The sequence below is a fragment of the Athalia rosae genome, chromosome 1, assembly GCF_917208135.1.
Source record: "Athalia rosae chromosome 1, iyAthRosa1.1, whole genome shotgun sequence".
Classification (NCBI taxonomy): domain Eukaryota; kingdom Metazoa; phylum Arthropoda; class Insecta; order Hymenoptera; family Athaliidae; genus Athalia; species Athalia rosae.
Genome location: NC_064026.1, coordinates 16,696,389 through 16,723,840, shown reverse-complemented (window position 1 = coordinate 16,723,840; position 27,452 = coordinate 16,696,389). Strand labels below are relative to the sequence as shown.

Here is a 27,452-nt window from a genome sequence, read left to right as displayed (position 1 = left end):
CTGTCGAGTATTTCCAACCATGAAATGGTTCTCATATCTCACGGCCTGTCAGATCAACCTTCTTGTATCTGCGGCTATACCTATTATATTTTATGATAAAATCCTCCTATCAGTGCTTTCTGTGCTTTCGTGCATTTCTCGATGAACCGACCTAAGTTAATCTTCGGGTGTTATGACGGTAGATACCCGATGAGTTTCAAACTCACACAGTATATATTATACGTATATTAATTCTTATTTAATATTGTGAATTTTGTCAGTCTCATTTTGCCCACTTTCCAAAATCATCCCGTTCTTGAACAGCTCAGAAAATGGTCCGCAAGTATCGTAAGTATAACTCAAATTGTGATTAATTGACACAAAAAATTTAATCGGCTATTCAAAGAATAACCCCTTTCACCGATTAATCGAACAATTGACAAGTAATCGAATAATTATGCAATCAATTCAAATTTGTGATTTGAGAAGTAAAATAAAAAAAAAAGTCACCGTCCACGTGTCGAATGGTTACACCGTCTCCGGTGGAAGATTTAAAGTGTATTAAAGCACGTTGGATATATTTCGATAGATGAAGCCTAATCGAAAAGAGTCCCTAAAATTAATCGGCACGAATTAAGCAATTAGAACTCGACGAATACATTTGCCGGATTAATCCAGAGGCGTTTGGATCTAACCAGTTTCAATTTAATGTACTCATCTCGCATATGCACATACTGCAGTGCACCAGCTTGTCGGGCGACACGCTTCTAGTTTGTTGACGCTTCTTTAAAGTTCTTCGTACTTGATACTCAATTAAAAGAGTACAGCAGCCCTTTTTCCGCCGCCTCTCTTTCCTCCCTTCATTCGTATTTACAGCAGCTTGCCACTATAAGTCAAGGAATTTAACTCTAATTAATTCATCAGAAATTGCCTGCACGAACGTATCACATCTTTGTATTTCTGGAGATTTTGTTAGCGTTCCTCGAGATACCTATTTTTCATCCATTGAAGAAAACAGAAAAATTAAAGTGTAATCGGATATCTTCTACTAACTGTCCAACTGAATTTTGAAACATACAAAACTTGTTCTTTTTTTTTTTTTTTAACTCATCACGTGCAGATCAGATTGACGTCGATGGTTGTTGAATGTTTACATTGTTCGACTTCGTTGAGTTAAAGCACGTGTGTCGCGTGTCGATTCCGTGTGGAAGAACAAATTTTATTGCACGATTTACATACGGATATGAAATAAATAAAAGACACAACTCGACGCTCTGGTCATTTTTGTAACATTGGCCGCATAACGTACGTAACTTCCGAATTGAAAAATCGCAATAATAAGCATTGTGTAATAATGTACGTACGTACGTACGTACCGTGTACTCGCACCGCATCAAATGTGTAAACATGATTCATACACCATCGTGACATTCAAGTATTCATCGATCGTTAGAAATTCAAATTTACGATCCTGTCTATCCAAGTTCTGTAATTTCATACCTAGGTGTTTACATAATACGCGTGATTTTTCTAATGTTACACAATCTGTGGCTCCCCGTATCTTATACGCTTTTTTGTACGAGGATATCGTTATAATATTATTCATTAGTTCACTGATTTTCCGTGAGTAAAGATCTAGAGTAATGAAAAAAAAAAACGTTGTTGTAATTGGTCGCATTCCAAATAAATTTTCTGATCATAGATGAGAGTTATCGTTAAATTGTAAGACGTCCAGAACGGAGGGGATATATAAAGGCTCACTGCAAGCAATTAAGATCACAGTCTTAAGCCCGCGTTCTTTTAATCTCTTGGTACATTCGTTGTTCTAAGCGCCCACTAAAACTAAACGTATCGTTTATTATTCGCTCTTAGAGTTTAAGAAAACTTGCACCAGATCTAGTGAATCCTTTTTGCTTTTTTTTTTTCGTTATTCTGAGTAAATATTGAATGAAAACCTTCAGAAATAGTTCACTCAAATTTAACAAAGAAACCTTTTACTGCGATCTTATGCGGTATATCAGGACAATCAGTAAAATAATCCAACTTCAATTTCGCTGCTTTTTACCCCGTCACATATGGACGCTGTGAAAACGTAGCCAAAATAGTTTTGCGATTTGAGGGGAGAAATAAAGGTAAAAATACTCAAGGGTTCGGGTCATTTTTGGTGGAAACATATTTTCAAATGACGTTACTTACGTTTGTTGGGTGGCAGTTTCATGAAATATCGGAGCATTGTCAGTCCGCTGATTTAGACGATGTGCATATAGGCGTGATCATGATCAATTGTTGTTGCATAAAAGTGCGCACGCTGTGGTTCGAAATAATGTATTTTTCCGTTATCTCCTTCAATTGAATTCAGTTCGCGTTGGTGCAATCCGCCTGCAACCAGAAATAATTGAATCTTGCACCCGACTGCAAATCGCCCTGCGACCCGCGTAGTAGATTGAAATCAACAAAGGTAGAACCATATACCAACTGATCTTATCGAATGCACATTTTGCCTTTAAATAACCATTACCGCAGACAACTCCGTAAGAGCAAACAACATCCTGCGCCAGACCGTGACACAAAATGCAATTTAGTCGGCAGCTCCGTGTTAGGAAAATTAATTGATATCAATTAATGTCAAGATCTAAACTTCCTCCTCTTATTGTATACTTCTACCGCAATTGCAAAATAATTCTCCATATAGTCGACACTGTGCGTAATTCGAGTGGAAACAACGGAGAAATAACTGCGGTGGTTTCTTTCCTCCTTCGAAACGAAAACTTATAGAATTTGTCATTCGACTGTACAAGTATCCGATTAAAAACAACTGATCATCACCCGGGTGAGTTTGAGTATTTTTGCAATTGTGATTGCAGAAATATAAACCGGCAGCGGAACCGATCTGGAGCTGGACTTCTAAAACCCATCGACGGGGTGATTCCGTAGAAAGTGCAGAGCAATATCGAGGAAAAAACATGGCGAAGATAAACCGTCAGCTTCTCATTCTTTTAATCGGGCTATCAGTTTCGTCGGCCGAACAGCGAAAATCTTCCGACGATGAAATGGAATCGGAGAAAGATGCTCTCTTAATTTGTCAGGAGGAACATCCGGCGCTTTTAAATTATTTTTCCGTCGCTGATTACGCCGTCTTAGCTACGATGCTGATCGTTTCATGTGGTATAGGAATGTTCTACGGTTTTTTTACAAAGAAACAAGAAACGAGTCAGGATTTTTTATTGGGTGGTTCAAGCATGGGGACTGTACCGATGGCGATGTCGTTGGCGGCTAGTTTCATCACAGCGATTGAACTGCTAGGAAATCCTGCGGAAATGTACAACCAGGTGAGTCGGGAATTTCTTCAGTTTATCACGAACCTTTTCCTTTTTCCTCTTCACCGATCTCGCGGTGCAGACGGGGCAAACATTTTCAAACATGTCAGGCTCATTTCCCCAGGGGACTCAGTTCTGGATGACCTCGATCGCCTTCGTAGCCGTCGTCCCTATTACGTCGCAACTTTATTTGCCAGTTTACATGAAACTCAGGTTGACTTCGAGCTACGAATATCTCAATCTGAGATTCGATAAACACTGTAGATTACTCGCCAGTCTTTTGTACACTGCACAGATGGTCCTTTATACGTCGGTCGCAGTTTACGCACCAGCTTTGGCGCTGAGCAAGGGTGAGTTTCTTGGTCGTTAAAAAAAAAACATCATCCCCAAAATCTGAAATCACTTGAAAATTTCATTCCTCACAGTTACCGGCCTCAACACCTACATAGCTGTTACCGTGGTCTACGTTGTTTGCATTTTCTACGCCTCCCAGGTGAGTCCTAGTTCCAGATGACCTGGGAATCAGGAACGATTCGATCATAATCTCGTCAAATCTCTGCTTTGATTTTTCAGGGCGGAATGAAAGCGGTGATAATGACGGACACCTTCCAAGCCGCTGTTCTTTTGGGTTCGATATTTCTGGTGTTGGGTTGTGGAATGACCTGGGCTGGGGGTAGTGAGGTGGTTTGGAAAGACAGTAATCGGACTGGGAGATTAGAATTTTTTAATATGGACACGTCGCCTACGGTCCGCCATAGTTTTTGGAGCGTTGTAATCGGCGGTACATTTTACTGGGCAACGATGTTCTGCAGCAATCAAGCATCGGTTCAAAAATATCTGAGCGTTGAGACGATCGGACAGGCGCGCAAGTGAGAAAAACAATATCGAATTAGGCGAGAAAAAATTGTTTTCATCATTTGAACAAGACTTGATCGGCTGCTTTTCATTTTCAGGGCGCTATGGGTGACCTCAGTTGGCCTGATCTTAATTTACACGGTAAACTTTTTAACTGGGATGACCTTGTACAGCGTTTACAAGGATTGCGACCCTGTCGAAGCTGGTTACATAACTGCTAGCGATCAACTTCTTCCATTTTACGTTATGAATTTTATGGGCGAATTCAAAGGGGTACCCGGATTCTTTGTTGCTGGTATTTTTGCGGCGTCATTAGGGTGAGTAAGTCTTAGCGTCAAAACAGCGCGTTAATTATATTTTGTATCGACCAAATAGCAAACAAAAAAAAAAGACCAAAACACACATTTTATCCTGCAGAACCGTAGCCAGCGCACTGAATTCCTTAGCCGCAATAACCTGCGAAGATATTATTCAAGGTTTGCTTAAGATCGAATTACCGCCGAGTCGAGGTGCAATTTACGCTCGTTGGATCAGCATTTTTTTCGGTGCGTTAAGTTTCGCTCTAGTTTTCGTCGTTGAAAGGCTGGGCGGAGTATTGCAGGTGATTGACACAAAAATTAAGGAAAGATAATTCTTTTCGATTCAAACTTGAAGAACATCTGATCACCACCTGCGATGGTTTGCAGGTCGCTCTGTCCTTCAATGGAATGGTCGGCGGTGTGACCTTGGGGTTATTTTCCCTGGGTATGTTCGTCCCGTGGGCAAACGCTAGGGGAGCGATGTTCGGAGCAATTCTTGGCTTAGCTCTCGTTCTTTGGGTCGGTTTAGGGGCCCAAATGGCTTCGATAAACGGGCAGATTCACGTCGAGTCAAAGATAGTCTCCGTCGCGAAATGTCCTTGCTTGAACGGGACACTTGAAAGGCTCTCCGCGGAGCCGGATAACGACTCGGAAGAAGTCTTCGTGTTGTACAGAGTGAGTTTTTTTTTTCTTTTTGTTTTTTTATTTTTTTCTTTTTATCGCACGACGAACCTCGACAGAACGCAATGATTCGTCGAACAATTATATTTTCTGTGTTCCAGGTGAGCTATTTGTGGTACAGCGCGATAGGTTGTCTGACGACGGTATTTGGTGGTATTTTAGTGAGTTTTTTCACCGGTCCCCAAGATCCGGGGGATCTGGATCACGATCTTTTGAGTCCGCCGATACGGGCGCTGCTGCGATTACGCGACGGAAAATCGCGAAAAAAAAATTTGCAAGGTGTAACGAACCTCGCGTTGGATCTGGACGACGAGAAGATTGCGAAGTGAAAATGAAATTGTTAAATAATTGCGATTCAACTTGTGAAAATCGCTACGGTTGCGTGTATAATTATCGTAGCATCAATACGGAATATCTGCTGTTAAAAAGTGGCGCTGTTAGTGCCGCCGCTGCAACTCCTGCGGGATCAGGTTTGATCATAAAACCACAATTATTTATTAACTGCTGCGCAGGTATCCCGGTGATGAGAAAACTTGATCAATACGATGGCGGGATCGTTTGAAGGGACTTGACAAACTTGAAAAGAAAAATATTTTGTGTATCATCCCCATTTCTCCCAGATTTTCCCCTCGGATCCAGAAGAATTCATGTACTCGTCCCGTCGACGATCATTGTTATCTCTAGTTAATAACATTCAAGAAATAAAAAAACTAACAAAGAAATGGAGAAGAAATTCATCCGGTGGAAATGAGGAACAATTCCACTCTGGCTGTTAAAGGTAATTATTTTTATGATCAACCCGAAAACTGCGAGAATACGTACTTATTCATTATATTGTATACTATACGTACACGCGTACGGAAAAGTATTAAATCAAATGACAAAAAAGCCCAAAATCCGAGCCTCTCATCCCTTATTCTTGACCAGCGCGTTTTTCTCAGGTACACGAGGCAAGTATATTAATTTCTTGAAATCGGTTTTTTCTTCTCTTCACGAAAGAAACCGACAAAAATGTATACATACGAGTACACGTGACGTTGGTCCGTCATGCGCGAATGTGATATCAGAGGCCGATAGAAGGAGTAGATTTAGTGAAAGAGATGGAGCGTCGACGTCGCGACGCCCGCGCAGGAGTACCTGAAAGCGTTGCGAGAGCTCCAGGTCGCGGTGCGGCGGGTTCGGGACAAGAAGTATAAATATACCGTAACTGCGCGGTGAAAGTGAATCGATAGCTGGATACGTTTTCTGGACAGGTATATAACGTGCCCGTACGTCTGCGTATGAAATAAACGTTATACACATCGCGTATAAGCAAAAGTAAAACCTGCACAGGGAACTATAAACTCTCTATAATTTTTTGTTCATTTATTTAGTTTATTTTTTCATTTATCTTCTTTCATTCCGTTACCAATCATACTCGGTGCGCTTGTGGTTTCCAGGTATAAATGTATATTATATTGTGTGGTCTGCTGAAATGAAATTTGTGCGACATGCAGCTGGCTGCAGTTGAATCGAGTACTGACTTCAATGTGTAACGTTATGTAGACAGTGTTTTATGTAGACGTGAAAGTTCGAATGGTTTTTTTAATTCTTTGATTTTCCAACCTTTTGACTGCTGAGAATTATACACGGTGAAACATATCTTTTTATATGAATTACATTGAATCGAGATAAAAGAATTGGAAATTGAAAATTACATTTGCCAAATGAAAGGTGGAAAGAAACTATACGTGCCTTTCGAGCCAAGCTGCTGCGATATCCGGAGTACGGAAGGATTTAGAAGTCACGCGGTATTTCTCACCGGAATATCTAGAACTGGAAAAATAATCGTGGCGAAATCGAATGATGGATGACGATTTGAAGGGATTATTTTAATTAATCAAACACGATAAATATATACGTGCAGAAGGATTTCAAAAACATGTACCGGTGTTTTTTCAATAAGGGAAAACTTCCCAGCTTTCAATTTTTACGGTGGACGATATTCATACCGATAGTTATATACTTCTCGTTTGTCTTTGTCAATTACAGTAAAAGATTGCCATTAAAAAGTCTTCCATTGGAGGAGACGTTGAGAAATATTGATAATTCCGTAGATGATAAAATTATCAAGACGCTGTCCCCGGCGGCCGGTATTTCGGTTAAAAGAAATCCTAAGAAAAGCTACCGGAATATTGGCGTTCCGGACCAAAGAGACGAGAAGTTGATAGAGGAGGTTGAAAAACTCGAGGATAATCAGGAGCCGAAGGATCTACTTTCGGAAATATTTCGAAGAGCTGATACCGACGGCAATAATCTGCTGGATATCAGAGAATTAGCGAAATGGATCCATGTTAAAATCAAAGAACATGTTGACCGAGCTATGACGGATAACATTGGACTTTTTACCGCGATAGACAATAATCCGAGAAACGGTGAGTCAAAAAGTTAGGCTTCGAGTTTTCAAACTTTAGAAACTAATGCGCGAGAACATGTTTGTTTACAGGGGAGATATCCTGGAACGAATACCACGCGCATTTTTTGAAGAGCCACGGTTTTTCTGAAGAATATATCAACTCTCACAACAAACGACATCCGGAATTATCGAGGGTCCTGAAGGAGAGCATCATGCGTGACAGAGCCCGTTGGGCGGAAGCTGCAAGGAATGATCCCGAAAGACTCGCATTGGATGAATTTTTGGCTTTCACACATCCCGAAAGCAGTCACAGAGCACTTCTTCAGATGGTGGAAGACCTGTTTGAAAAATTCGGTACGGTTAAAAAGAGCGAGGAAGATAGATGCAATTTTGAGTCCGACCTTGAACTAGAAATTTGGATTTCAGACCGAGACGGTGACGAGCAATTGACCGAAGATGAATTCGCTGGTTTACCAACCGACGGCATTGGCCTCGACCTTGGAGATGATCAAGAAAAACCGGTACCGGGAAGCGAAGATCGCCGAAAAGAGTTCAAGCACCTGATAGACAAAAATAAAGACGGAAAGGCCGACCGCGCGGAGCTGCTGGTAAAAATAAAAAGAAATCCACCCAACACTGAAAATTTTTATCCCTCATAAATCAAAAAATTAGGATATTTTGTTCATTTAATTTTCGCAGATGTACATCGACCCCAGGAATCCTCGTCACGCTATACAGGAGGCTCAGCATCTGATCGCACTTTCGGATGCGAACGGTGACGGCGACTTAAGTCTGCCAGAAATATTAAATAAAATGGATTTGTTCCTCGATAGTAAAATGGTCGATACAGAGAAGAGTTTTCACGATGAATTTTGAAAATTCTTATAGCTCAATTGTGGCTTCGCAATTATTCGATTTCGGAGCACAGAAAGCGGTCAAAGTATATTCCTTTGTAGAATAAAAAAATACAACTCGCCATCGATTTTTCTGACATTGATTGGATCTTGAAATAAAAGTCATCGTCCAGCATCTCTATTATTTCTACCAGATGAATAATCGAAATCGATCATCTACTTGAATGGATCATCCAAAATAGACCCACGTAGAAATTTACATAAGTAACTATACGTATTATAATGGTACGTATACCTGCCCCGTAGATAGATAGGGAATAGATAGAGGGAAGTATTTTAAAATGAAGTAACAATAGGTATCAGTATGATAACGAAAGTAGATGATAACGACGAAGAAACAATACATTGAATAAGTATCGATTAGCATAACATACGAAATATAGACGAAACATTTCTGCATTAATTATTCATGTGGAGGTTTTCGATGCGGAACAAATACCGATCCTAATAGTAACTGAAATAAATGACGTTAAATATCGATAGTTCGTTGATTAGACCAAAATTAGAGGATGATTATTCATAGAAAGAGGAGAAGATAGCTCGTTTATAAATGGGAAAGTGAAAGAATCGTCATTATGTATAGAAACTCTTAGAACAGATCTGTGATAGAGAAACTAATTTAAGTAGAAATAACTGTAACAATAATATGATGATAATAATATCATACGGTTCGATCCAGTGAAACGCTTAATATTATACATATATATATACAATATAACACTCAAACATAATATTGTGATTATCGCACATAATTAAATAATTAAACGTGTTCATACATTTCATCATCATTACGGCGATTTTACGTATATTTTGTGGATGAACATACTGCTGTGCACCATTTCCATCGGAGAATTTTTTTCCCAACAATAATACCCATCATTTTGGTTATCTCGTTTCTCAAGGCAAACGATATCAGTATCTGGCATGTTCGTGTAATGACAGAAGATTCAACGAGTGAAATCGTCAATAAAGATAAATTGATCAGTCAGACAAATATCATTATTTGCACTGGAGGTTTTTTTTTTTTTACTTTACACTCAATCAATTACATCCGGTACAGTTGGAAAAATCAATCTTATCTCAATGCTAAGGTTATGACAAAAAAAGGAAATTAATGTAAGTACAATAATAATCGTGTTTGCATATAACATGCCTATTTATTTATTTTTCCTGTTAGCTAGTTTTTTCTTGCTTATTTTTCATTCTTCTTTATCTCATTGGACTATACAGATATCTAACATGAAATCGTCGAAGGCAATTTCTAACACAGCATATTGACAGTATATAATTTAGTTATTTATTATTGTAATAATTAAAATTAAATAATTTACTTGTAATCAAATTGAATGTCATAATTTTCGAGCGCTTGTAATCGATTATATCATAGTCTTCCTATATGCAAGTATAATTCACAGATGGGGCACTCTACGTCAAACGGGCCATTTTCTCCAAAATATTTTTTGAAGTTGACGAAACGTTTTCGTTGTAAGGACATAAACATAAGAAGACAAGAACGCGGTATCACCAGGCTGTCGCTTTGGGTGAACAAGGTGATCAGGCAGTTGGCGTTTAGCACCGAACAAGTGAACTCGGATGCTGGTGATAAGGGTGCCCAAACGTAACTAGTAAAGCACAAATAACGATAACGACGAAATAATAAGAATGTGAATAAATAACGCAAAAAGATCAACGTGCGCTACTAGTTTAACGCCAACACAACATTAAAAACTATAAACACAATTTAAAAACGATTGTGAATAAAACTCATCAACGACATAAAAGCGAAACGGTAACAAGGGACTATCAACCGACGAAACAATTATACACTTACAACAAATGCCAGGCTAGACAATCAAGGGACAACCTGCGGCTCGACGACGATAACTGGCGATCTTGGCAGGCGGTTCACCGGAGAAAGTGTGAGTGTGTGTGTGAACGGGACTGAATGTTTAGGATAAGGACGAACAAACGAATAATAAAGAAATTAGGTATTGCAATTGGCGCATTTATAAAAATAAGTCCGACGTCATCCCATCCACACGTCACACCGTCTTCCTAAGGAACACGAATACATCAGTTGAATTAAGTTGAGAACAATTTCTATCAAGATATCCTTGATTTCTCACAATTTGGAGCGATAAATTGGCGATAACTCGATCAATTGATTGGATAGATCAATTTGGCTTCCTCATTCGGGTGCTAAGACTACTGGAGATATTGCATGAGTTTCGTCGAGTTCAAAAAAGTTTTTGAAAAAATGGCCCATTTGACGTGAAATGCCACACATGTATATTATCTAAACTTGGTTTTCACTGCGGAATAATATACTTATATCGTATATGTATTAGGGTGGGTCAAAAAAAACTTCTATTTTTTCATCTTTAGAAAGGACACAGCCAGTATGGGCTCTTAATATTAATGGGAACATCCTCCTCATCATCGATTTCTATTTTCAATTCAGTTTGATATCCAAAAAGTCATGTTTTATCACCAATAGCTTGTTAAGCCCGTACTATGGTCAATATCTGTAGGGAATTGAATGCTCTACAAGAATGGTCTTTTATACTTTTTCGATAAATCTTACCATTTCAAAGATATTCAAGGCCAAAAATTGAAGAATTTAAAGAAAAATCACTTTTTCTTTCTGAATTTTGTTACTGACTGAGTAACAATTATTATTAAATGATCTGCATTGATTATTGTAGGAAATTTAACGCTCTACAAAAATGGTCTCTTATACTTTTTCGATTACTCGAACCATTTCGAAGATATTCCCATTTGAATTCCAATATGCAGTACATATGAGAAAAAAAAAAAAAATTCGGAAATTCGAAAAAGTATAAGAGACCATTTTTGTAGAGCGTTAAATTCCCTACAAGAATTAATGCAGATCATTCGATAATAATTATTACTCAGTCAGTAACAGAATTCAGAAAGAAAAAGTGATTTTTCTTCAAATTCTTCAATTTTTGAAATGGTAAGATTTATCGAAAAAGTATAGAAGACCATTTTTGTAGAGCATTCAATTCCCTACAGATATTGACCATAGTACGGGCTTAACAAGCTATTGGTGATAAAACATGACTTTTTGGATATCAAACTGAATTGAAAATAGAAATCGATGATGAGGGGGATGTTCCCATTAATATTAAGAGCCCATACTGGCTGTGTCTTTTCTAAAGGTACCTAGCAACAAGTTTTTCTGTGTGAGATTCAAAAAAAAAAATAGAAGTTTTTTTTGACCCACCCTAATATGTATACATATAGGCACACAGATTTTTGTCATCGGCAACCACTCAGTGGACAGATTCAAAATTTCACATAACATTACAAGCATTTTTCTTTATTCGTTCAATTTAATTTGATATACTGCTTTTATGATTTTTTTCTTTTCTATTTTTAATTTACCGATAATTATAATTACAGTCTCTTAATTATCACCTAGGGACAAAAAAAAGCTGCATCTATTGACGTAACGTAAACGTAATACAATTATAGATAAAAAAATATTGTAATTATAAACGTCACTCAATATTCATAAACTACGATTGACTCAACGAGCCTAGATTCCATTTTATCTGTAAATATATGAGTAAAATTTTCGATGTTTTCCTGATAAAATAACACAACTTTTCTAACATTTCCGGTTTTCATTTTCTTCATTTATGCGTTCCTTTATTCATATTTATCATTTTTTTCTTTCTTTCAAAACATGTATACCTCGTAACTTTTAAATTTATGACATAGAATAATTATTTACATACCCATTACCTACATATACGCACAATAAAAATAATTTTTGGCATCAAAACTTATTATACAATAGGTAACAATAATTAAAAATCGGGACGACGTAGATTAACATTACTATAGTATTCATCTCACTGGTGTCGTGTAATTATCTCGCCCGAATTCTTTACATCATCTATGCCATGGATTCAATTTTTCTATACCTCCCAACTAAAATGAAAGAACAAAAAAAAGTAAAAAACTTAATCATACATTCGCTTCTACTCCAGAGGCTCTTTTTGTAATTGGGTCGTCATTAAACCGTCGTTCCATTGTTTTTTGTTTTTTTTTTTTTTCCCTGTTATATCCATACGTCCATTTTGAAAAGTGGTCTCCGAAGTTAATGGTTTGACGGATCAATTCTCGTTTTCAAGTTCAAAGTTAAACGTTGCAGCACTTTTTCTGATTCTTTTTGTGTAAAATTTTCGAACGAGTGCCTCCAGATTTGCGAACAAGATCGCGAGGTCAAAGTTAAAGGAACTCCTTCCCCGTTTAAAAGGCTTCCATTTAAGGTGACGTACCCCGTCCCACGGCTTTTCATCGTTCTGCAGACTCCGACGACCCTATCACTCTGCTATGGACCCACCGCGTAATCGATATCGCGGAACAGTAGCCACTTCAAAACGCTATCCCGTTACGTATATGTTACGTATACATACATACAAAAATCAAGTTTCGCTAATTTTAAGCCGCGTGTATGAATATAATTACAGTAAAGGCCGTAACTGCTGATCTCATAGGAACTGCGTTATTAATTTTCTATTTTCTTTTTTTCTCTGTAATACACATTTTTATAAGCCTTAGATAATCGACCCCATTCATTCACATGGGAATTTTAATTGGATATTAACATTGTATAATTGAGAGTAGCGACGCGCATGAAAAAGTAGCCCTTGTCCGAAAATATGCAAGGTTTCTCTGGATTAACATTCGATATCACATCCAAAATGGCGTGTAGGAGTAGAAAGGAGACATATTTTCGTAAAACAACAATGAGAAAAGAAAAGAAGTGAAAAGACGACGAGATAAAATTAGTCGCGATGACGCTTAGGAAAGTACTCCGTGCATTTTAGCTAGTGAGCGGGATAAAATTAAGCGGATGTGTAAGCAGAAAGAATTTTTCACCAGCGTGAATTTGTGCTGCGTTAAATAAATGCGCAAGGGTCGTTCGCTCGGGGGTTCGCTAACCGTCGTTGGAATTTATTGTTCGGAGTATCGAAATTCATACGATTTACATAATATTTATATTCTCACAACTATATTTGTCGGCCGATATTTTTTTTCACATCGGTCGGTCAAATTTTCTTGGGAGATATTTCGCGCGTTATAAATACGATGTCGTCAACCCCATTGACGTCCGAGACAAAAGCTACGGTTCCACCAAGGTCAGACGGTTGTTCTGAAAGCCAAAAGTTTCAAGCTAAAATCATAGGGCGGGCGATCCGAACTCCGTGTTTGAATTTTCATTTCGTTATTTATTAACGCAGCTTTCACAACGTGCGCGAGTAATCAACGAGAAGTTTAGATTTGTACTCTGTCGCGTTAACCCCATTCCATTCGTATTACCTAGTTCTGGTAAGAGTTGTTAATTACGTCCTTTACCGAACTGAACATTCTCTCCACCCTATTTGAATAACGCATGCGAACTCATCTAATATATCCGTTCAAGTTCGAGTCCAAATACGGATTGAAATTTCGTTTGAGCAAACAACTGTCGACGGTTACGTATAGTCGAGTATATTTTAACAGCAGGGTGACTTACTCGGCCGGCTCTTCTGGAACTGGGATGTCGATTCCTGGACAACAAAGTCGCGTCCAATTCGCATGACTCGGTAAATCCTTCGGATGATCTTCCTCCACTTGAATTGCTGAGAAAAATTGAACGGAACGTTCTCAACTAAATTCGGTGTTGCGACAAGTTTTGAAAAAGTTACATGTACCATACATATTTCTCCTGATATTTAGCCCTATTGTTGTAATCCTAAATCAGTAGCGTCGTGCCGAAATTTTTTTTTTTTTTTTTTATAATTGATAAACTCACCCGATGTTATTCGATGCGGGTGACAGTCGGTGTAAGGAGACTGCCTTCTGTTTCGGAAATCATTTCCCCTCGAAGAAAGATATGTTGTAATAGCCTTGCCGAGCGCCAGTCTTACCTGATTTGACAAATACGAATGGAAGAAACAAAGAAGATAAGATTTCATACTGGAAAAATCTACGTCACGGAGAACGTGTGAACTAAAAACTTTTGTATAACCGTGCGTTTGCAGCGATCATTTTTCGTAAAGAAACCAGACAGGGATGTAGACAAAAGAACGATAGGTAGAGAACAGAAGAAATCAAAGGATAAGGACAAGTGAGGCGACTGCACGAGTTTGAAAGGTGCCCCGCGTATGTAGGAGAAAGTCGAGGAAAAAAATCGGCGTCACTTTGATCGGGGCATGAACAGAGCGAAACACTAACTGGATACATTTTTTGAATATTTCGCTCACCTCACCGTTGAGAAAACAATAAAGGCTAGCGACAAAGAGCCCTTGAAACGAAGTCAGGAAATGCGTCAAGTACGACCACAATGCGAATGCCCATACTGCCTTGTCCAGCGGTGCTTCCGCCATTGAAATCAAATTCGTTATACCTAAAAGCGGTAGTAGAACCAACGCTGCTCTGACTGCTTTCCTGAAACCGTCAAAATCCACTATAGATTCATTTTAACACGATAAATTGTAACAACTAAAATCACAAGTCCCGCTATTTTATTTGATTCGCATTACTTCTTTTCATCCTTTAGATTCGCTGTAAGGCTATAGATATATCGAAATGGATTCACGAATAACGAATGTAACATTATTACGGCGCTGTTTAATAATTCTACTTTATTTTTATCCTCATCTCCATTGTTATGAGTCATTCAACTTTTGGGAGATCCATCGTGGAAGAAAAAAAATCACTTCCATTAGCGTCAGCGAAAAAGGAAAGATGGGTGAAAAATAAGGAGGATAAGAAAAGAGTCGCTTCGATTGATTGGCAAGGAAAATGGAAATAAACAAAAGATGATCCAACGAGAATCATCGTTTTCAAGCTGTCGTTCTCAACTCCTATTCTTATATATGTACGTACATACGAAACCACTGCGAGCTCTCGATACCAACAAATCAGATTCTGTCCTCGTATACGAGGTATCGATTTCTCAAGAAGTGAACCACGGCACACATCGTCGCACGGTATAACAAACGATCGTGTAGCACTTGCATGATCAGTTGAATCAAACGCAATAGAACGATCATCAACTTCCGTAAAAGTCGTAATGCAAGGCTTCGACATTGATTACATTGATTATCACGAAACGATGAATGATCCGCACTTACCGAACTTGTTCGATCTCGCTCGTGTGGCTCCGTCTTAATTTCACCACCAGAACGCGAATGATGTTCAACAGGAACAGGAAATTCAGCTGAAATAGTCAAGAGGACAAGAGAGAAATAAAAAATATAAACTCGTGAACCGGGTGAGCCGCAATTATCAGGGATCATGCATGCGCGCGCTCTATCGGAGTTGGTTAGGGAAAAAAGAATGTAAATAAATAAGGGCGTTATACGCGTACTACCCTCAGTGACAACGGTTATTTACGCTTCCTCTTCATCCCGTTCGTGATTTTTACATCAAACTGTTTGGACATCAAAAGCTCGAATGGACGGCTCGGATGCCCCCATCGCAATTATCACTCAAATGCAAATTACTGACTAGATCGTCATACCGTTCCACGTATTAAATTGAAATGAGAGAACCCACCTAGTTATACCATCGATATAACGAACATACCTGTATGTCATGGGATGCACCGCGCATTCGATGCGAAATGGATTCCCTAACGTTCGCACATTTTTTCAAAAATTAATTATTCATATCCCCTGTTTACGTACAAATACATATTTTGTTCATCGGGCGATCGAAGCGATTCGGCATGGAATGCTCGGTAGCGATTTAATAATGCAAGCTCATAATATTTTCTTCAAATAGCTACAACTCTGTCAATATAGCCGACAAGTTTATTGCGTTCAATGCTTGCGGAGTAATCATGCCACGTGATGCAAACTGTATCACGCGTGCAACTGTGCCACTCTCAAAATCCGTTGCACACCTACATGTTCGTCGTGTACACCTGTATGAATAGAATTACGTAACGTAGCTTTCTATGGGAGTTCCTAAACACCCCGAACATTCGCGCGGTGACGAAGTGATTCCGGGAGACGGGACTTCCGGGTATACCGGAAGGCAGAACGGAGCTCGCTTTCAATCGATGTTGAGATCGTCGAATGAGACGCCGTGGCAATTCAATCGTGCCAACTGCGGCACTTTGCATATATATATATATGATTTCCCGCTATACTTCATCGGGTGCAAAAAAAAAAAAAAACATCGCCAAGTACATTAAATTTTCTAAATCAATCGCCGCACACATGAAGTCGTCTCTCAAGAATAACCGTCGAATTGAATTCTATTGAGAGAAAAAAAAAAAGAATCCAAATCGATCATTGTGCCAAGTATGATGTGATTTTGCGTGACGCGCAGAAGTTATACCGACGAAGAGTGGAATAAACACGCGGTACGAGAAGAAGATGGTCGCGCCCACGTGTCTGCAGTTTATTTAGCGAGAATTGTTTCTACGGGTCGAAAGATATTTGACCGTAGAACGGGCTCAAACGTTGATAACTATCATGAGATCACATCTCTCCGAACTCCGAATGGCATTGAAATTAGGCTTGAGCGGAAGCTTCGCTGCGATTCGTATGGCAAAAGTGTATCCAAATATCCCGAAATACTGATGATTCAGGAGATACCTGATGACATTAACTGTATGCCTAGATACTCGGTTGCCGTCCGGTGCTTTTTTAATGCACTTGGCGCGAGACTCCGCCGAGTTTCTTGATAAGCAGCGTGATATCGGTTTTTCAAAGCTTTTCAAAAATACATTTTATAAGGCTCCCCGCACAAAGCCAGGCGAACTCAATTATCCAAGATTCGAAAAAAGCTAACAGGTATTCGTACAGCTTGGCTGCCTGCGTTTTCTCACGATGCAAGGCTATGGATCGATGGCCCAAGAAACTTGCAGCGCAGGGTCTGCGGAGAAAATATCGACAATTCGAACGCCGAAGGCCTCTATTACACATACATTAAATTTGTTTTTACACAAACACCCGTGAAGCAATTTACATCGCGTGGATTGTTTTAAATCAAATATTGAGATTTCAAGCTCCATGAGAATGCAACTGGTCCAACGTTGTTGGTAGTTGAACTTAATCTGAAAGTCCGAACACAATATAGGAGCTGACTTTATCTTTGCTCTTCAAAGGCCACTGCTTTTTTAATAAACGGTAAAATTATTATTATTTTTTTTTCTACTGATCCTCCGTCAGGGAAGGATTTAATTAACCAAAAAAGTTTGCTAACGAGTCGAACTTACTACTTCTTTTGTTATCGAATCTCTATAATTATGTAGAAATATCTTCAATTGGGTAAACTCGAGGATTGCTCTATCCTCACGTATGGGAAAACTTCTGCCGAAAAAGGGGAAATTTAACACTCCGCAATTCAGCAGAAATCATAGACTGCCGGGTAGATGATAATAATAATAATTAACGATGAATGAATACTAGCCGATATACAATATGTATAAAATGAAATACAATCGAGTGGATTTATTTACCAATATAACCGCCAGCCTCGGGCCCTCCAGGATCCAGAAATAAAAGGTCAGATTGTATCCCCACCAGCATCTGTGGCCGAAAATATTGGAATATTTCTAGCTCGACCAGAAAAATGGACACGTAGGTCGTGGGGCTGAAGATGTTTAAAAAGAAATAAAAATAAAAAAAAAAAAACGGGGCGATTTCACTAATAGCGAACTCACTTTGATGGGCGATAGTAAAACGCCGTTACAACAGCCCATGTCAAGGTCATCAATACCGGATATCCCCATCCAACTAACCGGTACGTCCGGTAATAAGAAGTCTCCTGGAATACGGTAACTGGAAAATATTTTAACCGGAATTGAATTTTTTTTCTGTTTTCTGCGTCCGAGGCGGGCTTTCTAGACAAACATAAACTTGACGATATTTTCCTGTGATAATCGACTCACCGGTTATTACATTGTGCAAATAGAGACCCTCGATGAACATCCACATGAACATAGCGGTCCTAGCGTACTCCAAAAGAACGTAGCTCGCCTCGCAAAGAAAAGGCTGCAAGAGGTTGCGATGTTTTTTAGGATTTCAGTCTACGATCCGTAATTGTCTTTTTGAATAAATCCGAACGAGGAAAAAATGTTTTTTTCTTTTATCATGCCATGACTGACAATAAGATGGAAGACGCGAACTTCCCGGTCTTTTTCGACTCTACGTAATCTCGCCTGATTCACTGCGATTCGGTTCAAAAGTTTAGGTCCGTCGTTCGGGCAACATCCGAATCGTCGAATGCCTGCTCCAATTTTCGCCAGCCTATCGGAGGATTGTAAAATTAATTAAGGGTATACCGTATTCTGGATTCCCCGAGTGACTCCCGTGGCTTCAGCCGTCCTCAGCAACGCTTGGTCGATGTAAAGTGTCAGCCGAATAACGACTTGTATGACCATCGCCACGAATAGATTTTTGTGTATACGAGTTCTGGTGTTCCTAAGGCTCCTGAAATCGACAAGTGGTTTAAAAAGAGGATGTCGCCGAAGCGATTTTGCCATCGTACGGCGGCTGGGATACCGATCGATATGGCCCTCGAAAGGAAATCTATCAATCAATCCGATAAGGGCCATCCGAACTTTCCAGCTACTATAGCTTACCTGAAGTGACAAAAAATAGCGAGGGACGCCAGTAACGCCGCGAGAGAAACGCTGAACCCAATAATTTCCAATGTTCTCGTCTTCTCAGCGATGTCCAATTTCACCTGCAAAGATGACATCAAAGACGGGAACTGCTCGAGTATTCTATAACTGTACAATCTATCGCCTTTTCTCTCATTATCTCGGAAACTCCACAATGAGTCTAATAATATAAACCACGATTTTTATCATAACGAAAAGCTGATGAAACCGCGACAACGTACACGAAAAAAACCAGGTCCGCAGACGAAGAAGTAATCAAAAGAGGAATCTGCGGTTCGTAGAAAATGATGGAGAAAAATAGCCACTGAGAAATAGAATATAAATTTTGAAAAAATTCGTTAAAAGAGAAGCGAAGATGAGACGCCTCAGAATCTCGAAGAAATCGCAAGAATTATTAATGTCGAAGTTACAATTCCACAGCGGTGGAGCTGCGTGAAGTACCGGAAATTATACCTTCACTCGTACACGTAGTTACGTGTTTGTTTTATATCGTAATACAACGCTGGATAAATTTCAGGAGTTTCCAGAGCTGAATGTGCGATTCTCTTCTCCATAAATTTTAACGCTCTTTGCATACACATAATGATATGCGATATGATAAATACAACTCATTTGCACGTTTGGTGAAATTGCGCAGAAAATTTACGAGGGCAAACAACCAAGTTTGTTACGCTCTGATTCCACCGAGAACGTTCCTACCCTTCAGTTATAATACGTGGATGGAGACTCTCCAAGGTCTTTTCTATGCCTAGCATTTTTCTCTTCTTCTTTTTTTGGTTTTTTTAATCCTTCACCTCACGGCCGTTTTCTCTTCGGTACTATAGAGAAGGAACGAAAAATGAAATGGAAGCTGGCGCAAACATCGTCTAGACAATCGACGGGAAGGTACGGCTCTGTATGCACTTGGAAAAAAAATCCATCGCGTGCCCGTGCAATAAGTGAGGTGGAGAATTTTGATCGGAGTGTTTAAGGACGGATTCGTCTGTTATTAAATTCGGTCTCTAAAGAGAATCAGGGCAGGCCCCAACGACGTTTATTACGCGGATCGTGAATCAAGATTCACCTTTTTCATACACAACTCTTCTATTTTTGTCGTATTCCGATACCCCGGCCCCGGTGGCTTCGCCATTGACATTTTCAGGAGAATCGGTATCGCGAACAGCGGGTATGATATCTGAAATCGTGTTGTCCGTAAGAATCGATTCGAGAACAGCTGAACTTCGAACGCGCAATTCATTACCGGATTTCTTGCCTTTGACAAAGGCCGAGGGATAATGTATTTTGAGGGTTAACGGTCACGAATATCACTCAGAATTATCACCGAACGTTACGAACATTGGCTTCCTCGACGACAAACGGGAGATTAAATCGTACGATTTTTTTGTTCACAACGAATATTTATAACCGTGCTGCAAATAAGTGTTCGGATAACAAAATTAATATTTCAACGCGTTCACCGAGCAGTCTGTACAGCAACGCTAACGTACTAATTGAACGGTAAATATTTGATACATAACGTGACAAAATTAGGGACCCGAGCGAGCAATTAATTCATCATAATTCAGGTACGTCATTAAATTATACGCCGCCAATTCGGAAGAGATGAACGAGTCGGAGGAGAGAAAGAGAACGAAATCGAAGAAGAGGAATCGACGCGACGATTTCTAATCAGGTATAATTAATCAACATCGTGCGAATCAGTACGTGACAAGATTCGATGTACATTTACCTTGGCAGCGTCCTCACTTCCGCTGTACAGCTTGCGTATGAGTTGCAGCATTTCCGGTGTAAAACAAGGCGTGTAATTCGTCCAACCATGCGGTCCGTTGGTCGAGACACTCGGGTTTCCCGGAGACGACGAACCGCCACGGATACCGTACGACCCTTCGCGGCCCTCCCATTGACCGTCATCGCCGCATCTCTTTTCCACGAATTCTGTAACCGAACATTGACATCGATTAGTACCAGTGAAAAAAAAAAAATGACTTCGATGTTTACCCCCTTTGGGCAACACGGTCGAGTTATTCGACCGATGAAAATTCAGCATCGGCCACATCGTCTTCCTCTGTCTCCTCTATTTCACAGACATTGCGCTTACTTGTAGTGTCTATCCCGTTCTCCCTGGGGCATCTGTGTCTCGCCGAAGTCGAAGCTTTGGTCGGAGGCCAACATAAGATGGAGTCCCAAGCCCAGCTGCACCATATCTCTGAAAAACCAATCGTTAATTTCGAGCAACACTTTCCATTGCCCCGGGCAAGATCAAAAACTATCTTCACCAGAGCGAGCCTCCCAAGCTGATGTAGGCTGATGGGGCTTTTCAAAGGTCAAGTCGATGTAAATTTTTTATTGTTATATTTTTCATTTCGAAGAGGGGGAATCACGAGAAAGCTAAAATAATTGGGTACGTTGTTCAGTTTGGGAAATGTTTTTTTTTTTTATGTATTTATTTTTATTTTTATATACAATACGGGCCATTCCAAGCGAGAACGATCGGTCGAGTTTTAGATATTTTTTCAATTTCGCACACAGATAGTTTTTGGGGGGTTAGATTTTTGTACCAAAGGATTAACCCATTGTTGCAAAATCGACCGGAATATGCTTGTTTCAAATTTTTCGGTGCTATCGACGTGGGTTGAAAGAAATAAATAAAATTTTTTTTTGAATAAACAATCAAAGATGACATTTTTTTACAACTTTCTATTTTTATTTGAAAAGCTTAGAACCTTCCGCGTAAAATGAGAGTTTTTTGAACCTGATAGCGTTATTATTATTAGCAGAGTTATCGATTTTTTAACTGAACCTTGCTCAAATTTTCCATTGCAGATATCTCGGTCAATTTTTCAACAATGGGTTCATCCTTTAGTACAAAAATTTAACTCCTCAAGGACTATCTATGTGAAAAATTGAAAAAAATATCTGAAACTCGACTGATCGTTTTCGCGTGCAATGGCCCGTATACAAACGTCGATCTGGTCGGTCATAATAACTCCCAGGGATGAGAATGAATGTAGGGCCAAAAAAAAAAAAAAAGAAAGAAAATAATTGTCGAGAGAAATTCACGACAGTCGATACAGGATCGAATTCCTCGAAGTTACTCACCGTCACCGGGTGGCACAAAGTTTCGATAAGCCAAACCGCAGATAAGTTGAGCGGCGGTTTGATTCCCGACAAAGTTTACGTTCCCTCCTGTGTCGCTGGCATTCATCTTGTTCGGGTGATATAAAAACGTACGGAATCTCTCTATATGTACAATAAAAAAGTGTTGAGACAAATAATCATAATACTTTGAAACTATAATTATAATAATAACGAAAAAACAGAATGCATTTCTTTTTTGTCGGACAGATCCTATTGAAGTTATGAGAATTGTACCGCATTCTCGTTGGTGAACAGTTTTCACCAACCAATCAAAGTTAATCAAAATGTACGACGGCCATTGGGTGAAAATTTGGTTGTAATACCATAGTGATAAACGAAGAACAGAATGAAAAAATCATAGTTTGTTAGAAATAAATTCATTCTACAACAAATTGCGAAGAAGCAAGTTCGTGTAACCTGCACGCATCACTATGAGCTGAAAAAGTAAGTTGATTTCAATTAATCATTGAGATAATTCATCAATGTTGTGAAAAATGGATAGATGTTGACATAATGCGGTTGTATTGCAGATGGAAAATATCAAACAGACGCTAACGATCGGTGGTAATACAATTTTGAACAATCTATAAGCATAAGAATATCGTAAGAATGCAAATCTTGACGGATAAAAATTTATATGAATCCGCATCATTATGAACGTTACCTGGTCTGATAGTGGAAATTTCAAAATAAAACAAATTTAGAAAATAAAATTACAGACGACGGATGGGATTTCATGCTATGCGAGCGGGCGGAACTCGTGGTAAAGAGAGAGGAAGAGAAAGAAACGGAGGTGAGAGTGAAGGTCAAGAAAGAAATAGAGGAAAAAGGAAAGGAAAAGAATAAGAATAGAAGAAAGAATCAAATATATAAGAAATGAAGGAAAAAGGAGAGCAGAAAAATATAAAAAGAAGAAAGAATAAGAAATTGAAAAAAAAATGTTCAGTTATAAATTATCAAAAAAGATAAATAAATAAAAAAAATTAGAATGTAGTAAAAATAATTAGGATTAAATTTATAACGGTTATGTGCTGCATTATTCACAATTTTATAAATAACATCTGAAAGATCAGTTATATTCAAATTTGCCTTTTGATTGATCGATCTGAACTATGCGAACATCAAATGTTGAATGGAATAGAATTCATTAGGACAAAGCGAGCGCGAAGCCCCTGGTAAAAGCAAAAAACAAAAATGGCAAATTTTAAAGGAAAATTAATATGCGGGATGATATTTCATAGGTTTTTTTCGGCTTTTTCCCCGTTTATCCATTCAATTACCTGAGTTAAAATCTCAATCCAATTGTGTTTCCTAACGAGCGTAACGGCGGGGAATCACATTGACAAGGTAGCGGTGGCGATGAGGTTTAGTGGCAAACTTCATAGACCAGATGTATATCATTCGTCACGATAGATCTAATGGGTATTGGATGATCGGATCAGGTTTACAATAAAAAGGAGGCCGGTCGGCCCCCTTTCACACTCCTCACATGGTTAAAGGGTCGATGAAACTCCGAAGTATTTACGTCTGACGGCGCGCCGTATATAACTCAGCAGTATTCGTTTATTCCACAGGACAGAGAATCCCAAAAAGTTATCACTCCCGTTCTGAAAGCAGCTTCAAAAATTCTACTCGTTAGATAATAAGGTTTCTCTCGCAAATGAAAAATTCCCCTACCAATTCAGGGATTCGCGTAGATTTCATTTATAAAATGGTTCCCGATTCGCACGAAAGTTACAGTCGGTTGACACAAATTTAATTCAAGTTTTTCATAGCGTTGGAAGTAGGAGTGGTCCGCGCTCTATCGGTGGAGGAGTGGTAAGCCCCTCGTCAAGTGTTGCTACAGTACGTCGCTGATGCCCCTCGTATTTTTTTGCTCCCCGCATTTAGTCGAGAAATGTCGGACACGGAAGTAGATAACGGGGGAGAATCTAGTAGCCGTTTGAGCAAACTCTCGGTATTCTCTCGACTCGATGTACGGCAGAGCAGGGAGCAGAGGGACTTGAGATGTTACAATGGAGAAAAATCATGTACCTGTAGGGCGTTGGAACAACCGATGCATTAAAAAATATACAGCGTCGAGTTTCGCATAGGCCCTCGGGAATCACCGGAGTCGCGGATTTCCGAATAAATAATTGAATATCTCTCCGGAGCTGCAGCCCGCGAACGAGAGGAGGAAAAAAAGAATCGAATGAAATAAAACGAAATAAAGAGGAAAAGGAGAAAAGTTCGCTCGCTGATTCGACGGAGGCCATCGGGGTGGCTCGGCTTCTGTACACGCGAACGCGGGGCACACAGGTAGGTACCGACGGTGGGAGTCTCAGGGAAACCGCATTCATTGAAATCGTTGAGTGTTCAGAAGCTGAAGCATCGACGGTAGAACGAACTCGGCAAGGTCGACGTTATAGCGTCGTGATACGGAATCCTTGGTCCCGGTGGTTGTCCGATGCCTCGATGATCTCGCTTCTCCCTTTCCAGCGAAAAAAAACCACCCTTACGGCGCTACACGCGTATAGGCCGAGGACATTGCGAGGACCCAAGTGGCCGAGCGGCCGGCCGGGCGCACACTTTCCCTCCGATATACCCCAACGACCTCCTCCTTTTTCCCTCATTTCTTCTTCTATTTCAACCTTTTTGCTCGGGAGAACTTCTCCCCCCGACGTTCCCAAGATTTTATCTTCCTTGACCTTCGGTTCCCTTCACGGTTCCGGGGGGTTTCCGATGTACACCGAACTTTTGCGCTCTGCAAAAATTGTAGGAGCCAAAAGGGTACCCTCGGGGTTCGACTTTCTCTCAAAATCATCCCAACGAACGTCGTCATTTATCTTTGCGAATCTGGCGTTGCTTCGCCGAAATAAAATCCATCGTTATCGCAATTTTTCAAATCTTCGTTTCTAAAAATTTCCCAAGCAACTATGACGAAATACCTGGGAATTTTTTGCTTTCGAATTAATAAGCCCCAATGAGTAACTGAGACGGATTATAAGATTCGGCGGGTATAATCGTGCGCGCGTGAATTCTGTGTTGTGTTATCGGAAAAATAACGGGACAAAAAAATGATCATGGAACGGCTATGTCGTACCGCGAATTTCACGGTCAAGGGCAAAAATTTTCTATAAAGAATTCAGAATCGTAATGGTTCCAACGCGGATTTCCAAAGCTAAGCATCTACTTTAAACGTGATGAAGCGGTGAAAAACGGGCAGGAAATCGATTGTTCAGAAGAAGTATATTTCGGGCGTACACCGCTCAAGTACGTGTTACATGCGATGATGGGGTGTACGAATTTGGCTCGAAGAGTTTTTCGCCTCCTGTACACCTTGAGATAAATCGATTATCGTGCGGGGAAAAAGAATGATCGAACAACGATATATCTTCGATTCGTTCGAAAAATCTTTTACTTTCATTCAAGCGACCCGCGTAATTTTTAACTATTTTATTATATTCCAATTCCGTAGGTGTACCGGTTTTTCATTTGGTCGGAAAATTCGAACCAAGCTGACACAGAACGCTCATAATGAGGAAAAAGTGAGGGCGTAATTAGGGATGAAAACGACTCGAATTAAAGAAGAAAAACGCAGTACGAACGTAGGTGTATTTCGCGATACATTACACACCCTCCTTTGGGAGGTTCTCGCTACCTTTATATGCAGTAGGGAATCGAATTATATGCCTGGAATTTCTCCGTTAAAAACTTTTGGTTGGTTTATTATGACACAGCGAGGGGCTCTTCGGTATAATTGAACAAAAGAAAAAAAAAAAAAAAAAAAAGACACGCATAGTTTCGAGAAACCCGTCGATTCGTTATAGAGCGAATCTATGTCGTATATACGATATCGTAGTCTCATCTATCATGAAAAGTGCAACCGTGCAATATAACTTTCTTCGAGTACCGCAATTAACGAGATGTACGTACGTACATACGTATGTGAGCGAAATAAATTGAGAACGTCATTATGAGAAATCGTATTATAGGGTCAGAATTATACGGTTGGTGGTACGATAGGAGTAAAAGAGAACTTGAAAATATGTATATAAATATAATATCGAATTTAATTAATAATGTAGGGAAAGAAAGATGATTTTCACTGAAACCGTTCTTTCATGTGTTCGAAGGGGCTTCATGGATTTCTCATTCCCAAGAACTGCAATGGCGATCGTTGATCTTGTCATTACTATCGAACGTTTGAAAAAAAAAAAAAACTTCCAAAAATAGTTCCTCGAATGAAGAATTTCTCAGCTTTGATCGTGTGTAGATGCAATTGAATTTTCATTCTTCATTGTTATCCATCAAGCACTAGAAGTATGTCACTTTCCTCGACTAATTTGCGTTGGCGGAGGGATTCGGAATTTTTCAATCCATTTACACGCGTTGCCGAGGAAGTTGTGACGGGCGGCAACCACACGTTGCTCGCAATAAAGAATAGTCCTCGCCCTTGTAGGTCACCGCATCAAACAGCTCAGATCTAATTATACACGCGGGAATTATCGAGACGAAACGATGGAGGAAATTTTGGCGATGCCGGGATTCCCATTCCACGCTTTTGCGCTCTCACTCAATTGGCTGCGGTGTCATCGCTGCGCGTGTTTTATCGCAAATCAAACATCCGACGTGATCAAACGTTTCCATCTAATACACAATATATACACCCGATACGCTTCAAGGTGACTTTTCGCACCGCCGATCAGATTACAGGGATTGTGCGTTAAAATTTTAAATAAAAAACTGAGCGACAATTAAACTAACTATCGCGCGAAATTTTGACTAAAAGAAACAAGTCGCGAGGGTTGAGATGAGCGCGGCGAATCGGAAAGGAAGGATAAGATTCTCGCGAAGTTCGAACACGAGTTATAGCGAGAGGTTTAAATCCGTGCGGGGGTATGATGAGTAGGTACACGAGTAAAAGAAGATTTCAGTTAGCGGTAAGTGACACCGTAAAATCCAAACGGAAATTCAAACTCCGCTTCGTCGTTTATCCGAGTATTCTGTGAAATTGGAATCATTATACCCTGCCCTTTTAATATCTCCGCACGCCCAGTTGCTTCGAGATGTGCTGTGATAATGAGACGCCACCGAGTGTACAGGCGTCGTAAATTTAGGCCCTCTAAAAGTGACAGACCATAGTTTTCACCCTGAATTCATACACGGTTCCACGCGTATTTCCGTGTCTATTTCTTGTCCGAGTTTGAAAAAATTCCAATTCCGACGAAACGA

The 27,452-nt window shown here is 39.7% G+C and overlaps 3 protein-coding genes and 2 long non-coding RNA genes across 9 annotated transcripts; 3 read left to right on the top strand and 2 right to left on the bottom strand.

Moving 5' to 3' along the window:
* Positions 1-156: 156 nt before the first annotated feature.
* On the bottom strand, positions 157-2,565 carry LOC125502274. Its single transcript, XR_007280167.1, has 3 exons — positions 2,452-2,565; positions 2,176-2,358; positions 157-865 (listed from the first exon to the last, which is right to left on the bottom strand). It is a non-coding gene; the product is annotated as an uncharacterized LOC125502274 (long non-coding RNA).
* On the top strand, positions 1,264-6,027 carry LOC105689041 (putative sodium-dependent multivitamin transporter). Of its 3 annotated transcripts, none has more exons than XM_048660388.1 (9): positions 1,264-1,284; positions 2,844-3,308; positions 3,421-3,646; positions 3,722-3,789; positions 3,870-4,165; positions 4,250-4,468; positions 4,569-4,752; positions 4,838-5,125; positions 5,233-6,027. In XM_048660388.1, the coding sequence occupies exons 2-9, from the start codon at positions 2,943-2,945 to the stop codon at positions 5,458-5,460; spliced, it is 1,875 nt and encodes a 624-aa protein (XP_048516345.1). In that variant the 5' UTR covers positions 1,264-1,284; positions 2,844-2,942; the 3' UTR covers positions 5,461-6,027. The 3 variants fall into 3 exon arrangements, with proteins under 3 accessions (XP_048516345.1, XP_012261214.1, XP_012261215.1); XM_012405791.3 differs by lacking the exon at positions 1,264-1,284 and adding an exon at positions 1,633-2,111; XM_012405792.3 differs by lacking the exon at positions 1,264-1,284 and adding an exon at positions 2,290-2,437.
* A 148-nt stretch (positions 6,028-6,175) lies between these two features.
* On the top strand, positions 6,176-9,538 carry LOC105689002 (45 kDa calcium-binding protein). Its single transcript, XM_012405694.3, has 4 exons — positions 6,176-7,545; positions 7,617-7,880; positions 7,953-8,134; positions 8,226-9,538. Exons 1-4 carry the CDS (start codon positions 7,053-7,055, stop codon positions 8,400-8,402), a joined length of 1,116 nt encoding a protein of 371 aa, XP_012261117.2. The 5' UTR covers positions 6,176-7,052; the 3' UTR covers positions 8,403-9,538.
* A 39-nt stretch (positions 9,539-9,577) lies between these two features.
* On the bottom strand, positions 9,578-22,325 carry LOC105689006 (PDF receptor). 3 transcript variants are annotated; one of them, XM_025747150.2, is made up of 13 exons: positions 22,200-22,325; positions 21,199-21,306; positions 20,830-21,035; positions 19,059-19,162; positions 18,759-18,906; positions 18,366-18,468; positions 18,138-18,255; positions 17,934-18,003; positions 15,595-15,680; positions 14,722-14,905; positions 14,271-14,385; positions 13,992-14,097; positions 9,578-13,628 (listed from the first exon to the last, which is right to left on the bottom strand). In XM_025747150.2, the coding sequence occupies exons 1-13, from the start codon at positions 22,303-22,305 to the stop codon at positions 13,616-13,618; spliced, it is 1,467 nt and encodes a 488-aa protein (XP_025602935.2). In that variant the 5' UTR covers positions 22,306-22,325; the 3' UTR covers positions 9,578-13,615. The 3 variants fall into 3 exon arrangements, with proteins under 3 accessions (XP_025602935.2, XP_048516349.1, XP_048516350.1); XM_048660392.1 differs by having other exon boundaries at positions 9,578-12,400; XM_048660393.1 differs by lacking the exons at positions 9,578-13,628; positions 13,992-14,097 and having other exon boundaries at positions 17,934-18,067.
* On the top strand, positions 21,315-23,467 carry LOC105689007. Its single transcript, XR_007280168.1, has 3 exons — positions 21,315-22,327; positions 22,446-22,682; positions 22,769-23,467. It is a non-coding gene; the product is annotated as an uncharacterized LOC105689007 (long non-coding RNA).
* The last annotated feature ends 3,985 nt before the right edge of the window (positions 23,468-27,452 follow it).